At 36.9% G+C, this 17,370-nt stretch overlaps 1 protein-coding gene across 24 annotated transcripts in view; it reads right to left on the bottom strand.

The window, feature by feature from the left end:
* Nucleotides 1-1,080: 1,080 nt before the first annotated feature.
* Nucleotides 1,081-17,370, bottom strand: part of CARF (calcium responsive transcription factor) — a 37,378-nt gene continuing 21,088 nt past the window's right edge. For 8 of the 24 annotated variants that reach the window (XM_040562293.1, XM_040562300.1, XM_040562296.1 and 5 more), the window contains 7 exons: nucleotides 14,543-14,673; nucleotides 13,192-13,558; nucleotides 3,675-10,900; nucleotides 3,437-3,538; nucleotides 2,406-2,562; nucleotides 2,267-2,309; nucleotides 1,081-2,050 (listed from right to left, as the gene is read on the bottom strand). In XM_040562293.1, the coding sequence (XP_040418227.1) occupies nucleotides 10,782-10,900; nucleotides 13,192-13,558; nucleotides 14,543-14,673 (617 nt within the window). In that variant the 3' untranslated portion in view covers nucleotides 1,081-2,050; nucleotides 2,267-2,309; nucleotides 2,406-2,562; nucleotides 3,437-3,538; nucleotides 3,675-10,781. The remainder of the gene's footprint in view (nucleotides 2,051-2,266; nucleotides 2,310-2,405; nucleotides 2,563-3,436; nucleotides 3,539-3,674; nucleotides 10,901-13,191; nucleotides 13,559-14,542; nucleotides 14,674-17,370) is intronic. The other 16 variants (XM_040562294.1, XM_040562283.1, XM_040562284.1 and 13 more) reach the window with 15 other exon arrangements.

Below are 17,370 nucleotides of genomic sequence, written 5' to 3'. Positions count from 1 at the left end.
GTTGCCATCTGAGTAGCCTTAAATGACTACATCTCTGGGAAATTAGTTTTATCTAAACAGCCAGTTGTTCTAACCCTTCTGTAAATTAAGTAACAACACACAAATCTCTTAACTAAATTAGTAAACAAGACTACAACACTTCACATTCCAGAGAAACAGCATGACCATTGGAATGACTGGACAAGACTCCCCTAAAGAAATTAAGTTATGGCAACTACAAGTCTAAAAAAAAAAATTAACAACCTACATTATTGGCACTAATTGGTCCTGGATCATAGAAAAACCTACAAACTTAAAATACTATCTTCTGTTAGCAGAGAACATTATAGAGAAAAAAAACAAAACACTTCTTCCTCAAATATCTCAAGATAGTTAGCCATGGAAAAAAATGAAGTATATGAGCTGTTGCATCTGTTTCTATGTTTAAGCAAAACATTTATTGTGGACTCTCTTCTTTGTATCATCCAGCTGGTACATCAGCTAGCAAGCCACTAGAGAATGAACACAATTTTAGGGATCTCATAAATAAGCAAAAAGCATCACTGACTCAGAGCACTTGTGCATACTGTAATTGTGCATGGCAGTCAAAACTCTGGAAAACTAGCTGATCATTACAATATTATGCCCAAAAGGTAATGTTTTTGTGAGTCCAGAGGCAACTCCAGTACCTCGTCTCTTCAGAAATTCTGGCCACTCAAAATTAAATATAGTTCTGGTTTCCCTACCCAAAACCATTTCTGCAGCAGTCAGGACCCCATAGCTCATTTGAATACAGGCACTTCTGTGCTAAAAACTGCTGTCAAAGAAACAAGAATTCATCCATTCCAAAAACAAAACACTAATGAAAGAGTAAATTTAGAACATCTGAATTTTCTCTCAAGTGTCTTTTGATACTTACCGTCAGTATTTAAACACAAACCATTTCTGTTAGCAAATATATGAAATAAAACTTGCCACAAAGAACTTGTGTATTATGCTTTACTATTAATTGGATAAAAAAAGATCCCACACAGGGTGCACAAGGAGTTGAATACTAAGTAAATTATGATAAAGCCAACAAAAACCAAACCCACCACAGACTGGTATTTTATAAAGTACTTTATTTACCAGTTCTTTCTGCAATGGCTTATAATCACTACTTCTGTTTGCAAGCTCAGAATAAATGCATTATCACCAAAAGTATCAGCCTTTGGTCAATGTCTGAAAGACCTTACCTTACTAATAAGTATTATGCTGATCGACTGTGATTTTTTTTAATCACCTATCCACAGCAAAACTGTTCCATTTTGCAGCTGTTAGCTAATCTCACTAGTAATACCTCAGATCATTTTGCAAAGAAGTTCACATATCTGAAAGAGAAGTAGTAGAGACACTTTTTTCATAGATTGAGCTTGCTGAAAAAAAAAAACAAAAAACAAACAACAAAACAATTTCACAACAAAAACATTGATCGTTTTACTGTTGCAACTGATAAACCCTAGGTTGTGGCTTCTGAGGATGACAAATTTGGTTCCAGGGTAGTCTTCGTAGTAGTTTTTTAAATGAAAGGTGCCACATTTTCATGACCCCAACTATAGCACTCCAAGCAAATTCATTTTGCCTGAACCAAGTTCAGAAGCTTATGGAGTATTTCAGCACAAAAGACTTTTGGTAGTTGGGGAACATGTACAATCATGTGTCCTTCAAGAGGAGCTGGTGGATAAGTACTCATGGCTGATCCTGACAACTGCAAAACGGGGAATTCCTCTCTCTTTGACAGAACCTCAGGAGACAAGAGAATCATTATATGCATTTCATCTACGGCCTTTACATAGCCAAGAAAATTTATGAAATATATTATACAATAACTAAACAGTAAAACAGTAGTCAAAAGTGAGTGATATCATTGGAAGAAATTACTTGATGAAGTTACAATGACAGCGCAATCCTTTTTGAAGCTCTTCCTCTAATTTATTAGCTAAGAAGTCTTCTTGGTCCACCACAAATAGTTTTGTGTCCTCCATACAAACAGCTCTAATGATTTGCCATGTTCATTTTAACAGAGAATCTTCTTTTCATGGTGTGATATGGAGAAAGAGGAAGAAAAAAATAAACTTAGTTAATGCTAGGAAGTTTATTCCATCAATTTCGTATTCCAAACACTGTCCCTACTAGAAAACAGGGAGTGAGCCACCTTGCCTAGTACCCTATCTAGATACCCTTAGAGGAAAGCACCAGATATTTTTGGTAGGTGGTCAAAGAACCCACAAACAAAACAAAAACTTACTTTCTAAGGAAGTTCCCTTCTGACCGCAACAGGAAAATGCTCTCTGAAAAGCACAGGAACATAAATCTCATTCCCAAACTCTGCTTATTTCTTCTCCCACGCATGGACTCACAGTACTTTCACTAAAAATTCTACTCACCTCTAACTTTATCCCCTTCAGAAGCACAGCTAGATATAATGCTGTGAAGATGCTGCTACCACCCTCATCACTTGCAAGAGCAACACTACCAAAGTAAATGAAGTAGAAAGTACTGCTGCAGCATCCTTTCCTCAGAACAACTCCTCCACGCTTGAACCTGTAAAACAGAAATATGGTAGATGTTCTCTACAAGAAATGTAATGGATTATACAGGTTCATTGACCTTGCAGCTGAGATTTACTACAGCGAAAAAGTGAATGAGAACTTGAAAGGCCGAACCAGGACACATTCAGAGGTACAAGTCCCAATTTAAACACAGTATACTCCTTTATATGCACAGGACGACTCTTTAAAAAGAGAAATTTGGTCTATTTTGCACCCCACTTGACAGATTCAAGGCAGTATTTGTTTGCAGCGATCAAAGAGATCTGAAATACTTGCCACTGTGACTTGAGTTCAAATAGAAGCTTTTAGTTTTTAGCCAAGGACTTACGGTATTACCCATGAAGCCCTGTAAACCAAGTAAGAATTGCCCAAATTTACTCTAGAGAATCAGCTGCCAGGAAGAAACACTTTGATTAGTCCAGTCCATCTGAAACAGTTTAGACATCCCTTCATACATTTCAAAGTACTGCCTCCTCCTGTATCACCACAGTCCACTACCTTCTAGGCTAGGAAATACCGTGAGAGGTTCACAACTCAGATGACTGAGAAGGTGTTGTGGGCTGACTGGCACACCTAGCCACTCTCCCACTCTACCTTCTCAACAGGATGGGAGAAAATCAGCAGAGAAAACCCATGAGTTCAGATAAAGACAGGAAGGTCACTTACCAGTACAGTCACAAGCAAAACAGCCTTAACAGGGGAAAATTAATTTGATTTATTGCCAATTAAAATATATTTGGATAGTGAGAAATAAATACAAATTAAAACAATATCTCCCCCACCACCATGCACCCCACCAGTTGTAAAACTGGTGATGCCCTCATTCCACAGATCTCTTCTCAGTAGGAGATTAAGAAGTTGCTCACCTCCATCTCCTTCCAGGTACAAAACCTCAGGTGTGGTAGCAGCTTTGTCAACAACCAAGAACTGTTGTTATACCAGTTTGCATTCAGAAGATAACTAGCACACTGAAGATAAAAGCAAATAAACATGGTTACCATTCTAGCTTTTATTATATGTGAGCTCAGAGCATAAATAGCACCAAGATCAGCTCTAAAAAAAATTGAATACTGAAAAACAACAACAATACCAATCCACATTTACCATTCAAAGTGAACCACTTCAGCCAGAAGAAACTGCAATCTTGAGCTGCAACTTTGATAGCTTTCTAATCTCCTGGAAGCAGCTTCACACAAACTTCACTTCCTCTTCTGTTCTCCATTCTGATCTCTTGCTGGTTTTAGCTGGAGTACTCTCAGAGGTAAGCGATCCTAAGAAAACATCCAACACCCAGTGAAATAAGAGCTAAAAGCAGAAGCCAAGGAGGAAGCACCTGCACACTTCAGAAAACTGAAGAGTATTATCTTTACAAAACATAATTAATTCTCAATTCTCCTTTCCATTTCATTTCATCTTTAAAAGAAATATCTGATAAATTGTTACATTTATCCCTGAAAGAGCAGTGCCCCATTCAAGTACAATGGAATTCTTACCAAGTTTCTTTAGGAAGTAAACACTGGACACTCAGATCTATGACAAAAGAATTTCTAGGCCACATTTGTGCCTAGTTCCCAAAACCTTTGTTATACTACATGTTTTTTGGTTGTTTGGTTAGTTTTTGTTTTTTGGGGTGGGAGGTGGTTAAGGCAATTGAGATTTCTTTTCCTCCCGCTGCTAACTGGTGATTTTTATCAAGTTGTTTAAAAAAAAAAAAAGGGGGGGGTAGCTGTGAGGAGCATGCCTGCTTTTACCATTACATTTTTAAGTTGCTTATTCCTTCTCCCAGCTCCCATTCCTAACACAGCTTAAATAGATCATGCTTGAGGGTGTCTGTTCTAAGTGCTGCCAGTTCACTCAGATCATGGACACAGTCCATCAAGTTTTCATATGGGAAGACTTCCATCTTCATGGTGGAAAGCAGAATTCTACAAGCCATCCTTGAGGAGAAAAAAGTGAGGAACTTTGCCACCAGTGAGAACACAAATGCAGCCAACACTTCTTGGGAGCTTTAAAAAAAAGTTTTTTTTTTTCTTCTGCTCAAGAAATACTGCTGGACAAATGTGCACAGCCTCAGAATGAATCAGTAGCTTAGTTAGAGCACAGATTAGAATGACCAAAGCCACAGAGGAAAGCTTCCTCAGTTCTTGAGACCTGACCATTTTTGATGCCATTGGTTTCACTAATCCAACACAAATTCCACACACAAAATTTGTTTTACAATTTACGTATCTCTAGACTTGACATGACTCAGTTGTTCATAAACTATGGTTTGCAGATGTTGTCATTACCATGCTGTTAAGTGACCAGGTCAGATAATGCAAATGAAAAGGAATTGCCTTCATGTTATGGGAGAGGTGGTACATAGTGATTTGCAAACACAGTGTTGGAAGACCACCTACAGATGAACAGAATTGACAGACCTTTGAGGGTCTGAAGATGTAGGTGTCAAAGGACAGTTTGGAGTGTTTCTGGTTCTGGACAAAGAGAGCAAAAAAATGTAAAAGGCTTTTTTTTTTTTTTTTTAATGTTAGAAGGGTTAGAAGGATATACTAACATTCCTTCGTAAGAAATTTTTGCAGAACTAGGACATTACACACTAAGTTACCACTTACTCTGTAAAAAGCATACATCTGAGAGGCCTTTAGACCAAAACTCACCACTTGCAAAACATTTACTTTACAAAACATTTACCTTACAAAACATTTACTTTAAGGAAATGAACACTCACAGTACAAAGATCAGGAGGCACCGCTGGCCTACAGTGTCAATATACCATGCAAAGACAGCAATGCATGGATGACTATTCATTAACATTTTGGTAGATACTCATAACATTGAGACCTGTCCAGGCACTAAGTATGTCGTCAAGTAGAGCAAAGTGAGATAGCAATTTTAATACTTGTTGAAGAGATTGACTTTTACTCTATGTCAAAAATCTTTTTTGCTTTTGAAGAATAAAAGCTTTATAGAAATTGTGTTGTCAACCTTTACTCTTCATTTCATTCCTGCATGTCCTCCCATAAGACCTTACACACTTTCTTCATGATGTTTATGTCCTTTGCAAGATCCCTTTGGAAAAGGACACTCAGTATTTGTCCTCAGAAATCTTCCAAGCGTTTACGATCATTCCTTTGAAGACTTCTCAGAAATCACATCAAACCACTTCAGAAAATAAACATATCATTTATCACATTGGTTAGAAATGGAAGGAGATAGTAAGATGTAATATCTTAGGCTGGAAAAGAAAACAAACCCACCCACACTTCCTGCCACATGAAGGGATTTCTGCCTTTCTCCCCCCATTTCATACCTTAGCTGTTGCTTGCTGGATAGACCTGCTGGATAGCTTCTGACCTAAAAAACCAACACAGCCTGTTTTACACAATGTTTTTCATCCGTTAATGAGGTGTACTTATCACATCATTGCAGATGGGATAGGCTCTAAAGTTTAATCCCAAGAAAGCTTTGTTTGGAAGGGAAAGGCAGATCAAGGAGGATCTCCTCATCAGAGATCCATGAAGAGTGGTGGCTTTTCAAACCCTCATCCTCAGCTACACCACACTTTCTGTCCCTAACAGAACACATTCTTTGTATCTAATCTTAGAACATATCTGTTTGAATAGGCTTAAGGGAATAAATTGTAAATTTGCCAACATACAGACAATTTAACAGCCAGCTACTATCCACAAACAGAATCGGGAACTCAAGTGGCATGAAAAGAAAGAGGTCAGTTTAGCAATATAAAGCCCTAACAGCAGGCAGGTATTATCCTTATCCCCTTGTTTTCTCAAGTAACAATTGTCCTGTGAAATGTGGCTCCCTGATTGTCATCCAAGTATGGACAAGTCACAAACAAAGCAAAGAAAAACATTAATTAAAGGAACTTATGGACTTACGATCCAGGGGAGACAGAGAAAAACTGACAGAAGCAAATCTCACCAGTATTTACTTGTGCAGTGAACTCGCTGCTTTCAAGAATATAACAGTGAAACACTAAGTATCAGAGGGCCTGAGGGCAAAGGACTTGCATGGAAGCTCTAACAAGTTTGATGGAAGAGACTTGGCTGGAGACTGAGTGTGCTTCAGGTAGACAGAGCTGAAGTCAGAAGAATGACTGGAGCAGCAAGTTAATTCAGTTGAGAAGAAGAGGTGTTTTCCTTGGTAACATGTAAAGAAAGAGAGGCTACACTCCTGGGTTGCAGCTCTAAGAGGAGCTTCTTCATGCCATTAGAAGATAAAGACGGGTGTCTCTGACTAGTGGAAGACATTGAGTTGCCTTTGGTACTCTCCAAAACTTGAGTGGCTCTGTTGGTTTTGAGGGCAGGACAGGCTTTCCTCTTCTTCCATACATGTAAATTTCCACCATGATCTCACCCTATCCACTACTGTCTCATACTAGAACTGAGCTGAGTCTTTGTGATGGTCTTGCAACCCCTTTACAGGGCCTAGAACCTCCCCCAGAACAGTCTTCTCCAACCCTCCCCACAGAGCACTCATCTTTCACACTTTCAGGACCTTCTTCCACCTAGACTCCCTGGACTCATCCTACTTGTTCTCCTTCTGCCCCAGCAACCACTGCTTTCAAGGAGCTCTTGTATTTCTCCCCACAAGTCCCCATAACCACAACATAGATCATTTCTTTAAAATAGAAAGTAGTTTACATTTGAATAGGAATACTGTACATTAAATTACTATATAAATATATAATATACACATACATATACAAACATTTACATCTCTAAATTCTGCACAAGCTGCAACAATCTTCATACCACATGACCAAGTTTGGGTTTTTGAGCAGTGCAAAAAGGACTCATTGACACCACTGGTTTTCATCCAAGAGGCTGCTAGCCTTGAATAAGAGCTACAGATGTGTGCCTTACTGTCTTCTCTATGTTTTTGAAAAAAAAATTTTTTTTTGCATGCACATACATAAGCACAGCCTTTCTTGTCAAGTCAACCAATCACTCGTATGGATAACCAACAATGAGAATAGATTGGAGAATAATTTGTTCGTTTACAGTGCTGTGGAAGCTCACGATTTCTAGGTTTGCAAAATGAACGCTTGAACATGACAACAAGAAGATAAAGAAAACATCAGAAAAACATCTGCAAATCCAACACAATGTCATAATTAACTACTTTGAACCAAGCTACATAGTTTTCTCAGAAAAAATATCAACCTTAAGCATTCAAGTCAAACAAATTTAAGTGCATTGAAAGTGGTATTGTTTATAAGTAATTTTTTTTCCCAAATATGTGAGAGTTTTTCTGTAAACTTTAAGTGGACATTAGTGAACTAAGACGTTAATCTGAATACAGATGCTGGACATGAGTGATCAGTCAACGCTCCCAATTAGAAACACACACAAAGCAAATGTAAACATAGTCTTCAAAGAGGAAACAATACTAACTTAAAAGACAACACGGTAATAAACTGGAATATGTATTTAGATGATAAAGAACTGGAATTCGGTGAAAATGAAGGAAACTGGAAAAAAAAAGTCAGTATTGTCTGAAGAAGCATTTCAAATAAAATTTTTCTATGAACAGAACTACAACTCTACCCAGCTTTTAAGAACAGTTAAGTCTTTTCATCATCTTCAAATTTCTCCCAACTTTTCATTCTGTTGTTTTCAGGGTACCAGGCAAATTAGGCTAGCTTCTAACATTAATTAAATTGCCTGTAACTCAAAACAGACTAAAAGATTTCCTCCACTTGTGAGCACTAAACAAAAACCAGAACTACCTTCAGAAATATTGTTCAGCACAAGATTAGACTGTAGCTAATGGTGGGAAGAACAGTGACTGTTAAATAACAGATCTGTTAATGAGCTGCTGATGAATTGATGATGAATGATGAACTGATGGAAATGTAAATTCTCTTTCCTTAAGTTTTTATACCAGCCACAAATCTATTGTCTTCTTTAAAGAAAACTAGAACTGAAACTATCTATTGCTGGTCATCATTAGCTGCCAGATTATTTCAAGAATAAGCATTCTGAAAAAATGAGGAACAATTCTTCAAAAAAAAAAAAGGTAATATTGAGAAAGATGATAAATTGGAATGCCTTAGTTTATGAAAAACAGAAGGTGATGGAATCACTGAATATAGCAGTGTAGAAGGAGGAATCCATAATGGTATATAATTACTAAATTTGAAAATAAAAAAAATGACCACTGCCCGTGTACACCAGAACTATGACTGCAGCAGAGAACATCCATTCTGAACATAGGTTTACAATTAACAACAACAAAAATACAAAAGAGTGAGCCTTGTGGGATTTACCTACCCAGAAACGAGTAAGTCACACCACAAAACAAGTCAGTGTAGAAACAAGTGTGAGAGACTCCAAAGAACGGAAGATTCTCTACCCACTTGCATATACCGGCTCTTATTAAATAAGAGCATGATCTGTTGGAAAGTTCTGATTTAAGCTAACCAGTACACATTAGCCTTGAAATGAACAGCATTAACAGTAATATGAATAATGAATAGCATTAACAGTAACAGTTAACCTCATAGAAGCTAATATATTTTAAGGTAAGATTAAGCACCTACCTAACAGGTACTGCTTACAAAGGTATTAGGAACCCAATTTCAATGTATTAGGAACCCAATTTCAATGCGACTTTTGAAAGTTTTCACTTTAAATATGCAAAAGGAAAATAAAAATTAATATTAAATAGTCACTATTTAAATAAGATTTGTGAATGTCTTGCATGCATATTAATAAATGTAGCCATTTAAAAATGTTAAGGATTAAGTTCATATAATATCCCTAACACTTTCTCTATACATAAATCAACCCATCTTTTTCCTCTTTTTTTCATTTTTAGAGTGGACAAGAGAAAATCCTCCAGTTGCATTCTTGTACATCATGCAGAAAAATATCAAATTCTATGACCAAGTTCTCAAGTACTTAGTAGTACTTAGTAACACTGGTGTTACTGTACTACGGACGCTGCTCTAAAAATTCAACAGCTGATAAAAACAGTATCATTGTTTGACTTGATACCTATGTTGGCATCAGTTTCATTTCTTTTATTGCTTTAAATGGATTCCAATTATTATTTTTTTTTTTTTGAAAAAGCATGTCTATCACAGATTACAAAATTCAGTCCTTGTCACTTATTATGGCTTTGACTTAAGTGTTGCTAAAAGCTGTTTCTTGACCATATTCAACTTTTTAAAGATTCCTGGTAATTATTTAAGTAATACAGACCACTTCAGTCCTAGAACTGCTGCTACTGAAAAAGACAAGATTGTTTTCTGAATGTTATAGTGACAACATCTATTGCTTAGATTTACATTATTACTTGCTTTGTTTTCTTGGGCCTCTCTGTTAGTAAAGCATCTGTAAGTCTTATATCATGAATAGCAGCAGGTTAAGTCATATTTATGTGAGCTGATAGCTTAAAAGAATAAAGCAAAAGGTAGAGAAGCTGAAACTGCAGCATCAATCATTTTCTACAAGACTCCTGCTTTTAGATGTTATGACCAACTGTTGTTACAGTACCGCTGCAAGTGCTGACAAATCTCATTATAAAGCTAGAACATAAGTTTAAAGATATCAAAGTTGAAAACATTCACTGTTACTATTCAGACTTTTCTTCATCATACAGCTAAGTTCACCTGGCAACCTCACCTTTCTCCTCTTCTTGGATCTTCACATCATTAACATTACGATCGGGTCAAAGTCGCTTTTCTTAAATATCCGTGTCCTTCATCACTTTGAAATGTACCATCTTCGGCCTTCATTTTGTCACAAAACTATTGATGCATTGATACACTTTGCTGTTGGATTCTGTGGTCTGGAAGCTGGCAGATTTTATGGTCTCTGTAGTGCTGTAATAGTCGAGGGTCTCAAGGAGAAAAGCAAACCCAGCATTTTAATCCATATTCTAAAACTAATTATGGAAGACCTTCAGAAATGCTGACCAAAATGGGCCATGTGGATAGTGTCCAAACTACTCAAAATATGAAATAAAAGAGCTGGTGTTCCACATGGTAACTGGATGACCTGGAATTGGCAGTGAGTCACATCAATTGTATATCAAAACAGCTGTCTGTCAGAACTAGTGTATAATATGCCCAGTCTGAACGTCACAATACCATTTAAAAGAATGGCATTACTTAGAGTACCTGCCTTTCCTTCCAAGACACTTAGAATCCTCTGCTTTGAAAAATCCTTTACAGCCTTCACAGATTTAAATAGAAGAGGATCTCTGGCAGTCTCTGATTTTGTCTGGCTCCATGGATAATGCTTTTTCTCTTGGCTCTTCTTTAACGTGGCTTACACAGATAACACCCTCTGTATTTTCTTCAGCTTAAAACAAAACAAAACCAAACATTAAAGTTCAAACTCCACCAATAATACTTCAGCCCAAATAACTGCATACATTTAAGAGAAAAATAGTTCAGGAACTCAAGCTCATAGGTAAGTCATTTGTGAAGTTACCTGCTAGTTAGTTTGACAGTCAGTTATAGCCTGTACTGTGCTGTTAGACATTGCAAACTTACATGAACTTACTACAGCAAGTGCTCCTGTGAGTACAAATATTTAAAAGATTTCAGTCCCCCAAATGATAACGCTGTTTACTTTCCTGCCAAATGTCCTTTTTCTTCCCCATGGAAAAATAAACCTACATCTTATGATTTTTTGTTTGTTTGTTTGTTTTTTGAGGGGGCTGGAATAGAGGTGCTATTGCTTAAAAATTTAATGCTAAAACATGTTGATTTAAAGAATGACCTAAATTTCAGGCATGGCTGGCCACTGGTTAGTGACTGCATATACATTTTCATCAGGAAATAGCTTATTCTTAAGTTAATACTTGGTTAAGAAAAAGTCCAGAACATACAAAATAACTTTAACCAAGCACACATGTGCATGTACACACACAGTAGAAAAAGTATCTTGAAATATAAACTGACTGAACTAGTAAGCAAGTGTTTCATCCAAGTAATCTCTGTAACACTACTTCCTCTTCAGTCTAGAATGTTTTTTATCCTCCTGCTCTCCAGATAAAGAACTAGGCTCTGGAAAGTAGGAACTGGATGGAAGTATCTGTACATTTTATATGCAAGTCTTCCACATAACTTAGGAATGGTACCAATACTCTCACTATTCCAAAATCCAAGGTGGTAAGATTGAGACCTTGAGCAGAAATCCCAAAGAACAGTGAGTTTAGTTCCTGCATTTGTATAATTTAAATTTTATATTTGGCTACACTTCTTTTTGTAGAAACTAATATTTCTTTAAAAAAAATCACCTCAAAACATTCATCACTTAAACGATTATTTGAGACAAGTCAGTATCTTGATTGAACAAATAGGTTAAACAGCTGAATGAAGGAGGTACATTTGATAACTTTTCTAAAATTCTTTTAGCAAGAAGGAAAATAGAGTTTTTTTCAGAAGAGCAGAGACATCCTATTATGCGAAGGAGACAAGCTACACAGACATTTGAATACAACCAAGAGAAAATTCTTAAATTTAGCTCTGACAACAACGTCACAGCAAAACGTCCTAATGTTACTTCAACAAATCCAAATTTCTGCAGGTTTCCTCACATACCCTACTATTTCCTTTTTACTTGTTCATGTATTCTTTTATCTCAATTTTCTTTATTTCACATAATTTAGTACAAATTAACTTTCGCTGACCTGTAAAAGTCATCAGGACTTATGGGGATAATTATAGCTATGGCATTACGAAGGTGTAGGCAGATCTAGCATATGTTTACCTATATTTTTCTGCAAAACCGCTCAGGAGCCATCTTCTGAGAAGTCACAGATGACAAGATAAAGCAATATAAAAATAAAAAAGTGAAGTATTGCACAGCTAACATCTCAGACACTCTGGAAAGTCAAAACAATATGTTGCAATGATATATACGCTCCATATCTAATAGGTTTTCTTCACATGGAGTAGAAATCTTTCTTTTTGAATGTAACATTTCATTCTTAACCAGGTCCCGTATCTGAGAATTCAAAGACTGTATCTGACAAAAGTGGTCTAAGGAGCCTTCTATTTTGACTGAAAGTTATTTAAGGTGTTTAACATACATTTTTAGAGAAGTATTTTCAGACAAGTTTGAAATTTCAAGCAATTATACAACTCCAACTGATCACTCTTAAAGTATATTGATGACTACAGGATCCTAGTTAAAATTTACTAAAAAAAACCCACTGTAATCTGCTGGGATGGTGCAAAGAAAGAAGTCACCAAAAAACACATTTCTTTCCAAAAAGTCCTAACCAGATTCAATATTGGTTATTTTCTATTCTTATTTTTCCTAATAAAACGTTATGTTTGAAGATGATCATTTTAGCTAAATGCTAGTTTTTTTTTGGGGGGGGCAAAATTAGTGTTCATGAAATAAGATGGTATTTTTTCAAAGGAAGTGGTAAGTAGTTCAACTAAGTCATTTTTTACAGCAAAGCCTACATGTATTTTTACAGTCACATATTTTTACAGTAAAAAAATAAAGTCAACTGAAACAAGCCTATGCTAGAGCTCCACATTATCAACACATTTCTCTACTTTGCTCTAAGACACAGGGAACAAAACTTATTGTATTTTCTATATTTGTGTGTTATTGGGAAGAATGAAACTTACTAAGCACAGGATGACTGTCCACAATCCGTACTGGAATAGTCTGTACACCTCCCAAAAGAATTTGCTGGACTCCTCCCTCTAGGCTTCTGGAATCATCTACCCCTTCAACTGCTACCAGCTGGCCCATGGTGACCAGACTCTGATTAGAGCCAGGTGGAGTCCCATAAGCAGAGTCAGCAGCACTATGCTGTGCCAGGCCAGCACCTGCTTGCAGACTGTGCCCCTGACCAAGTACTAGAGAATGGTTTGTTATTGCACTCCCTGTGGAATCCAAGAGACTTGCAGAGCTGGGAGGGGAATGGTTATTTACAGCTATCAGGGCTGTTGATTCATTTGTGGAGGTAAAAGTTGACTGCAGCTGTAATCCCTGTGAAAGAGAAGGCAGAAGTACAAATAAACCAGTACACAGCAGGAGTAATTTACATTTGATGACAAACATTTTGCAGTGCTGGAACTGGATAGCTTCTGACTATATGTCATCTCTTTTGAACAGTCAACCTCAGCATCTGTAGACTAAACTTGTATTAGAAAAAAAAAAATCAGACAATGGTGTCCAGCAGCATCTCTAAGACTACTTATGACCATAAAGCTCTAATTTTGGACTGAGATTCAGTTCCAAATCATTCCCCAATACTGCCCATCCCCATGATAGGTGAGCACTAAAAGCTAAGCATACTGCTTTAAAGGAGACTTGGGTGAAGCCAAGGCTCTCTTCAGCATGAGAAGGAAACAGCAAGTAGAACAGCAATTTACTGCAGGCTGTATTTCTATGGAAGAGATCACACATTGGGGTTCAGAAGGTATGAAGGTAGCTTTTCAAAGATCTTTGGGAAGAAGGTTGAGAGAGCCAGATTTCAAGAGATATGAGCTTTAGAAGCAGTTTGTTTGGCATGGCATTCTTAACCTACACCTCAGCCTTTCAACCTGGAAGTTCACGCATCTGAGCTGAGAGCAGTTTTAGGATTTTAACAGATTTTCTTGAGGCTGGAGGAGGATTTAGAAGAAATGAGTCTGACTTATCCTCCCTCATTTTTGCAGCATGTTCATCATGAAATGACTGGAACATCTGGAAAACGAATAGGCGTTTGATTTGAGGCAGAAGCTCACTACTCTCATCTTCTTGGTTCTGCCTCTTGACTTCGTAACTTCAAAGTGGCAGTGAGATGCCCTGCACTACAGCCAGATGTGACATATTAGAGAAGCCAAAATAGGAGTTGACAGCTATTGCAAAGTCCATATTCCCTCACAACCAGTGTTTGGGATCAATAGCTGAGGAAATTTGGTATTTTCATCTTGCCTTCAGCAGTCCCAACACAGAACATCTGACATTCTGTAAACAACTTGACTGTACCTGAAGTTGTGCAAATATCTTGGGCTGAAGTGAAGATAGTGAAGACAACAGCTGAGCTGTTTCTGGTAGCAAGGACTCCCCACTCTGGTTGGATTCTCCTTTGGTGACGACCGACTCCGCTGGTGAGCTCCCTACAGTGCCAGAGACAATAAATAAACAGACAGTTGTAACAGACTTCCTCCTCTTGTTTAAAAGCCTCCCCTGTAAATGGAACAAGCCAAGCCCCTTTAACCTCAATACAGACAATCTAGACACATAGATACGCATATACACATACATGCTGTTCTTTTTTGCAGAAGAGCTTGGAAAAAAAGGTCTTATTACAAGAAAAAAGATACTGTTATAGGAAGATGGCATGTGTCTGTTGAGTGTGAAAACGAAGCAGTTCTGTAGAGCAACGTAATTATTCCCTACCCTGTGTGTTGAATCTCTAGTTTTAACATAAAAGCTGAAACATTTCTATCAAAACAGCAATCAAATAATTTGACCACACATACACCTTCAGCAAGGGCTCAATAATAAACAGGCATCAAAAGAAAGGATTGTCTTACAAAATAAAAATCTACCCAGGAAATCCTGCAAGTCTTCTCATTCCCTTCCAAAGTGTGTTTGAAGAATTAGAAAAGCTTCTAAGCAATATCACATCAAATATAATTTTAAAGAGAGGCTATTCATTTGGGGGTCGTCCAGCCTACACATTCCAACATATTCTGAAAATTCTTATTTAAAGCAAGAATGATTGACTTAACTTCCTCAGGACTTGTGGAAATCAAGATTCACTTGTATCAATTTCTGAAAAAAATAAAAAAATAAAAAATCCCGTGGGATTATTCCATTTCCTGAGATACCGAGAATATTTTGGATAAGATGTACACAGATGCGAGTAGACACTGTTCAGCTTCCTGTTTTGCAGTTTCACTGCTATAACTGTAAAAGACCTACTTGTCCTGTGCATATGGATTAGCCTATTGAATTTTTTAAAAATTTGAGAATAGTCAACAATATCAAAAAGCTTTCTAGAGAAAAAAAAAATCATACTAAGCTTCCATCAATCTGAGCAAATAGAGATACATTTTTCATCACATATACTGAGCTGCAAACTAACTTTTTATCCTAACTGACCATAAGATACACTCTAAATCTTCTCAAATAAAACTACTTCAAAGGTTTAGGCTCTTTTTAATACTACAGAGAGATCTCATACGTGTATGTGAATATTCACAGGTAGGAAGAGATAGTATTTTCCTGAGGTTGTATTCTACACCAATATGCCTAGGAATAAATCTAATAGATCATATTCTATTCTACCCACTCCTTACACTGCATGGATATTCGGTATGAATGCCAGAAGTTTAAAAAAAATACACACACATGTACTGGATTTTTTCACTTGCCAGCATACTTCATAACAGATGTAAAAGGGAACAATGACTTAAGAGTTTTGATAGTGACAGTGATTCTTACACCTAGGAGTAAAGAGACAAAGTGGAATCATATGGTGAAGGATATTCTTCATATGCCTAGAATTTGCATATTTTAGGCAAAGACATGGAGTTCTGCACAGAAAAGGAAAGAAACAGCTGGGTCTTAGTTCTGTTATTGTTCAATTTCTTAAATGTAAATTTGTCCCTATTCAGCACAAGTTGAAATGAAAAAAAATGTATACAAACAGTAGTTTGAGAAGTCAGTGTTGTTTTTCCTTGCTATCACTTCACATTCTTAAACAAGAGCTGATTTCAGTCAGCTTTCTTTTTTCACTAAGACTTGTAATATAATTATAATAATGTATCTCCAATGTGTACAAACACATCCTCACATAAATTTAAGTGGAGATGAGATATGCTGAAATTAGATTATCTGCTTATATTCACTGAATTGGCACACGTGCAGAAAGCCAAATGCATCCAAGATCTCTAACGTCCTCTAAAACCCAGCATCTCACTGAATAGATGTTTACATATTTGATAAGCTATTTTGCCTTGGAAAACTATCTGTGAAAGATGAAGAAAAGCAAGAGTTGATCTTCCTGAACCCTTACCAGCATTCAGACAGTTTATACCAAAAGTCAACTCTGCTGAGCTCTATGACAGTGGTCAAGTCACCATTATTCTGTTTCTCTCCATAAAAGCATAGTAATGGAAATATTATCATAGGTGTGTAAGTTTAAGCACAGTAAATCTGTTTATACTGCAAATTCCTTCTTTTCTAGAAAGAAAAAAAAACATTATTCACATTGAGCCTAAAAATTTACTTCTTGTCCTCTGACAGTTGTCAACACAAATTCTTGCCCTAAGTGCTCCAAGTATATAGGATGCATTTCAGTTTAATTGGATTCATTGCAGCAACAACTACAATAAGAGTTTAAAAACAAAACAGAAGCCCAACTTCACTCTTTTTACTAACTGTAAATAAACTAATGTACATGAAATTGCTCAAGAGAGAATTCATACTGAGCCAAAATTCTGGGGTTTTACTTTTCCTGCTATAACAAAGGTAAGAAATAGATCAGGGAGTGACAGGGGTCAAAAGTGGAAGATGCCCAAACACATCTGGACTTCTTCAGGCAAGAACTACAGGGCTTCTTCAGGCAAGAACCGCATTGGAGGATAACTTGACTTGAACAAAGGGCTTCTTCAGGCAAGAACCGCATTGGAGGATAACTTGACTTGAACAAATCTTTAAGCGTGACAACTTTGATCAAAGCGTGCCCCTTTGATCCCTGGGAGTTCTCTATCCACTGGAATAAAAAGTACTGAACACTATGTTCCAGTTAAATGAGGAAACAAGCTGGCACTGCCACCGACTTTAATAAAATTAAGAAGTCTGCA

The sequence above is a fragment of the Cygnus olor genome, chromosome 6, assembly GCF_009769625.2.
Source record: "Cygnus olor isolate bCygOlo1 chromosome 6, bCygOlo1.pri.v2, whole genome shotgun sequence".
NCBI lineage: Eukaryota > Metazoa > Chordata > Aves > Anseriformes > Anatidae > Cygnus > Cygnus olor.
The sequence above is the reverse complement of the archived record's forward strand: the minus strand, read 5'-3'. Positions and strand labels throughout refer to the sequence as shown.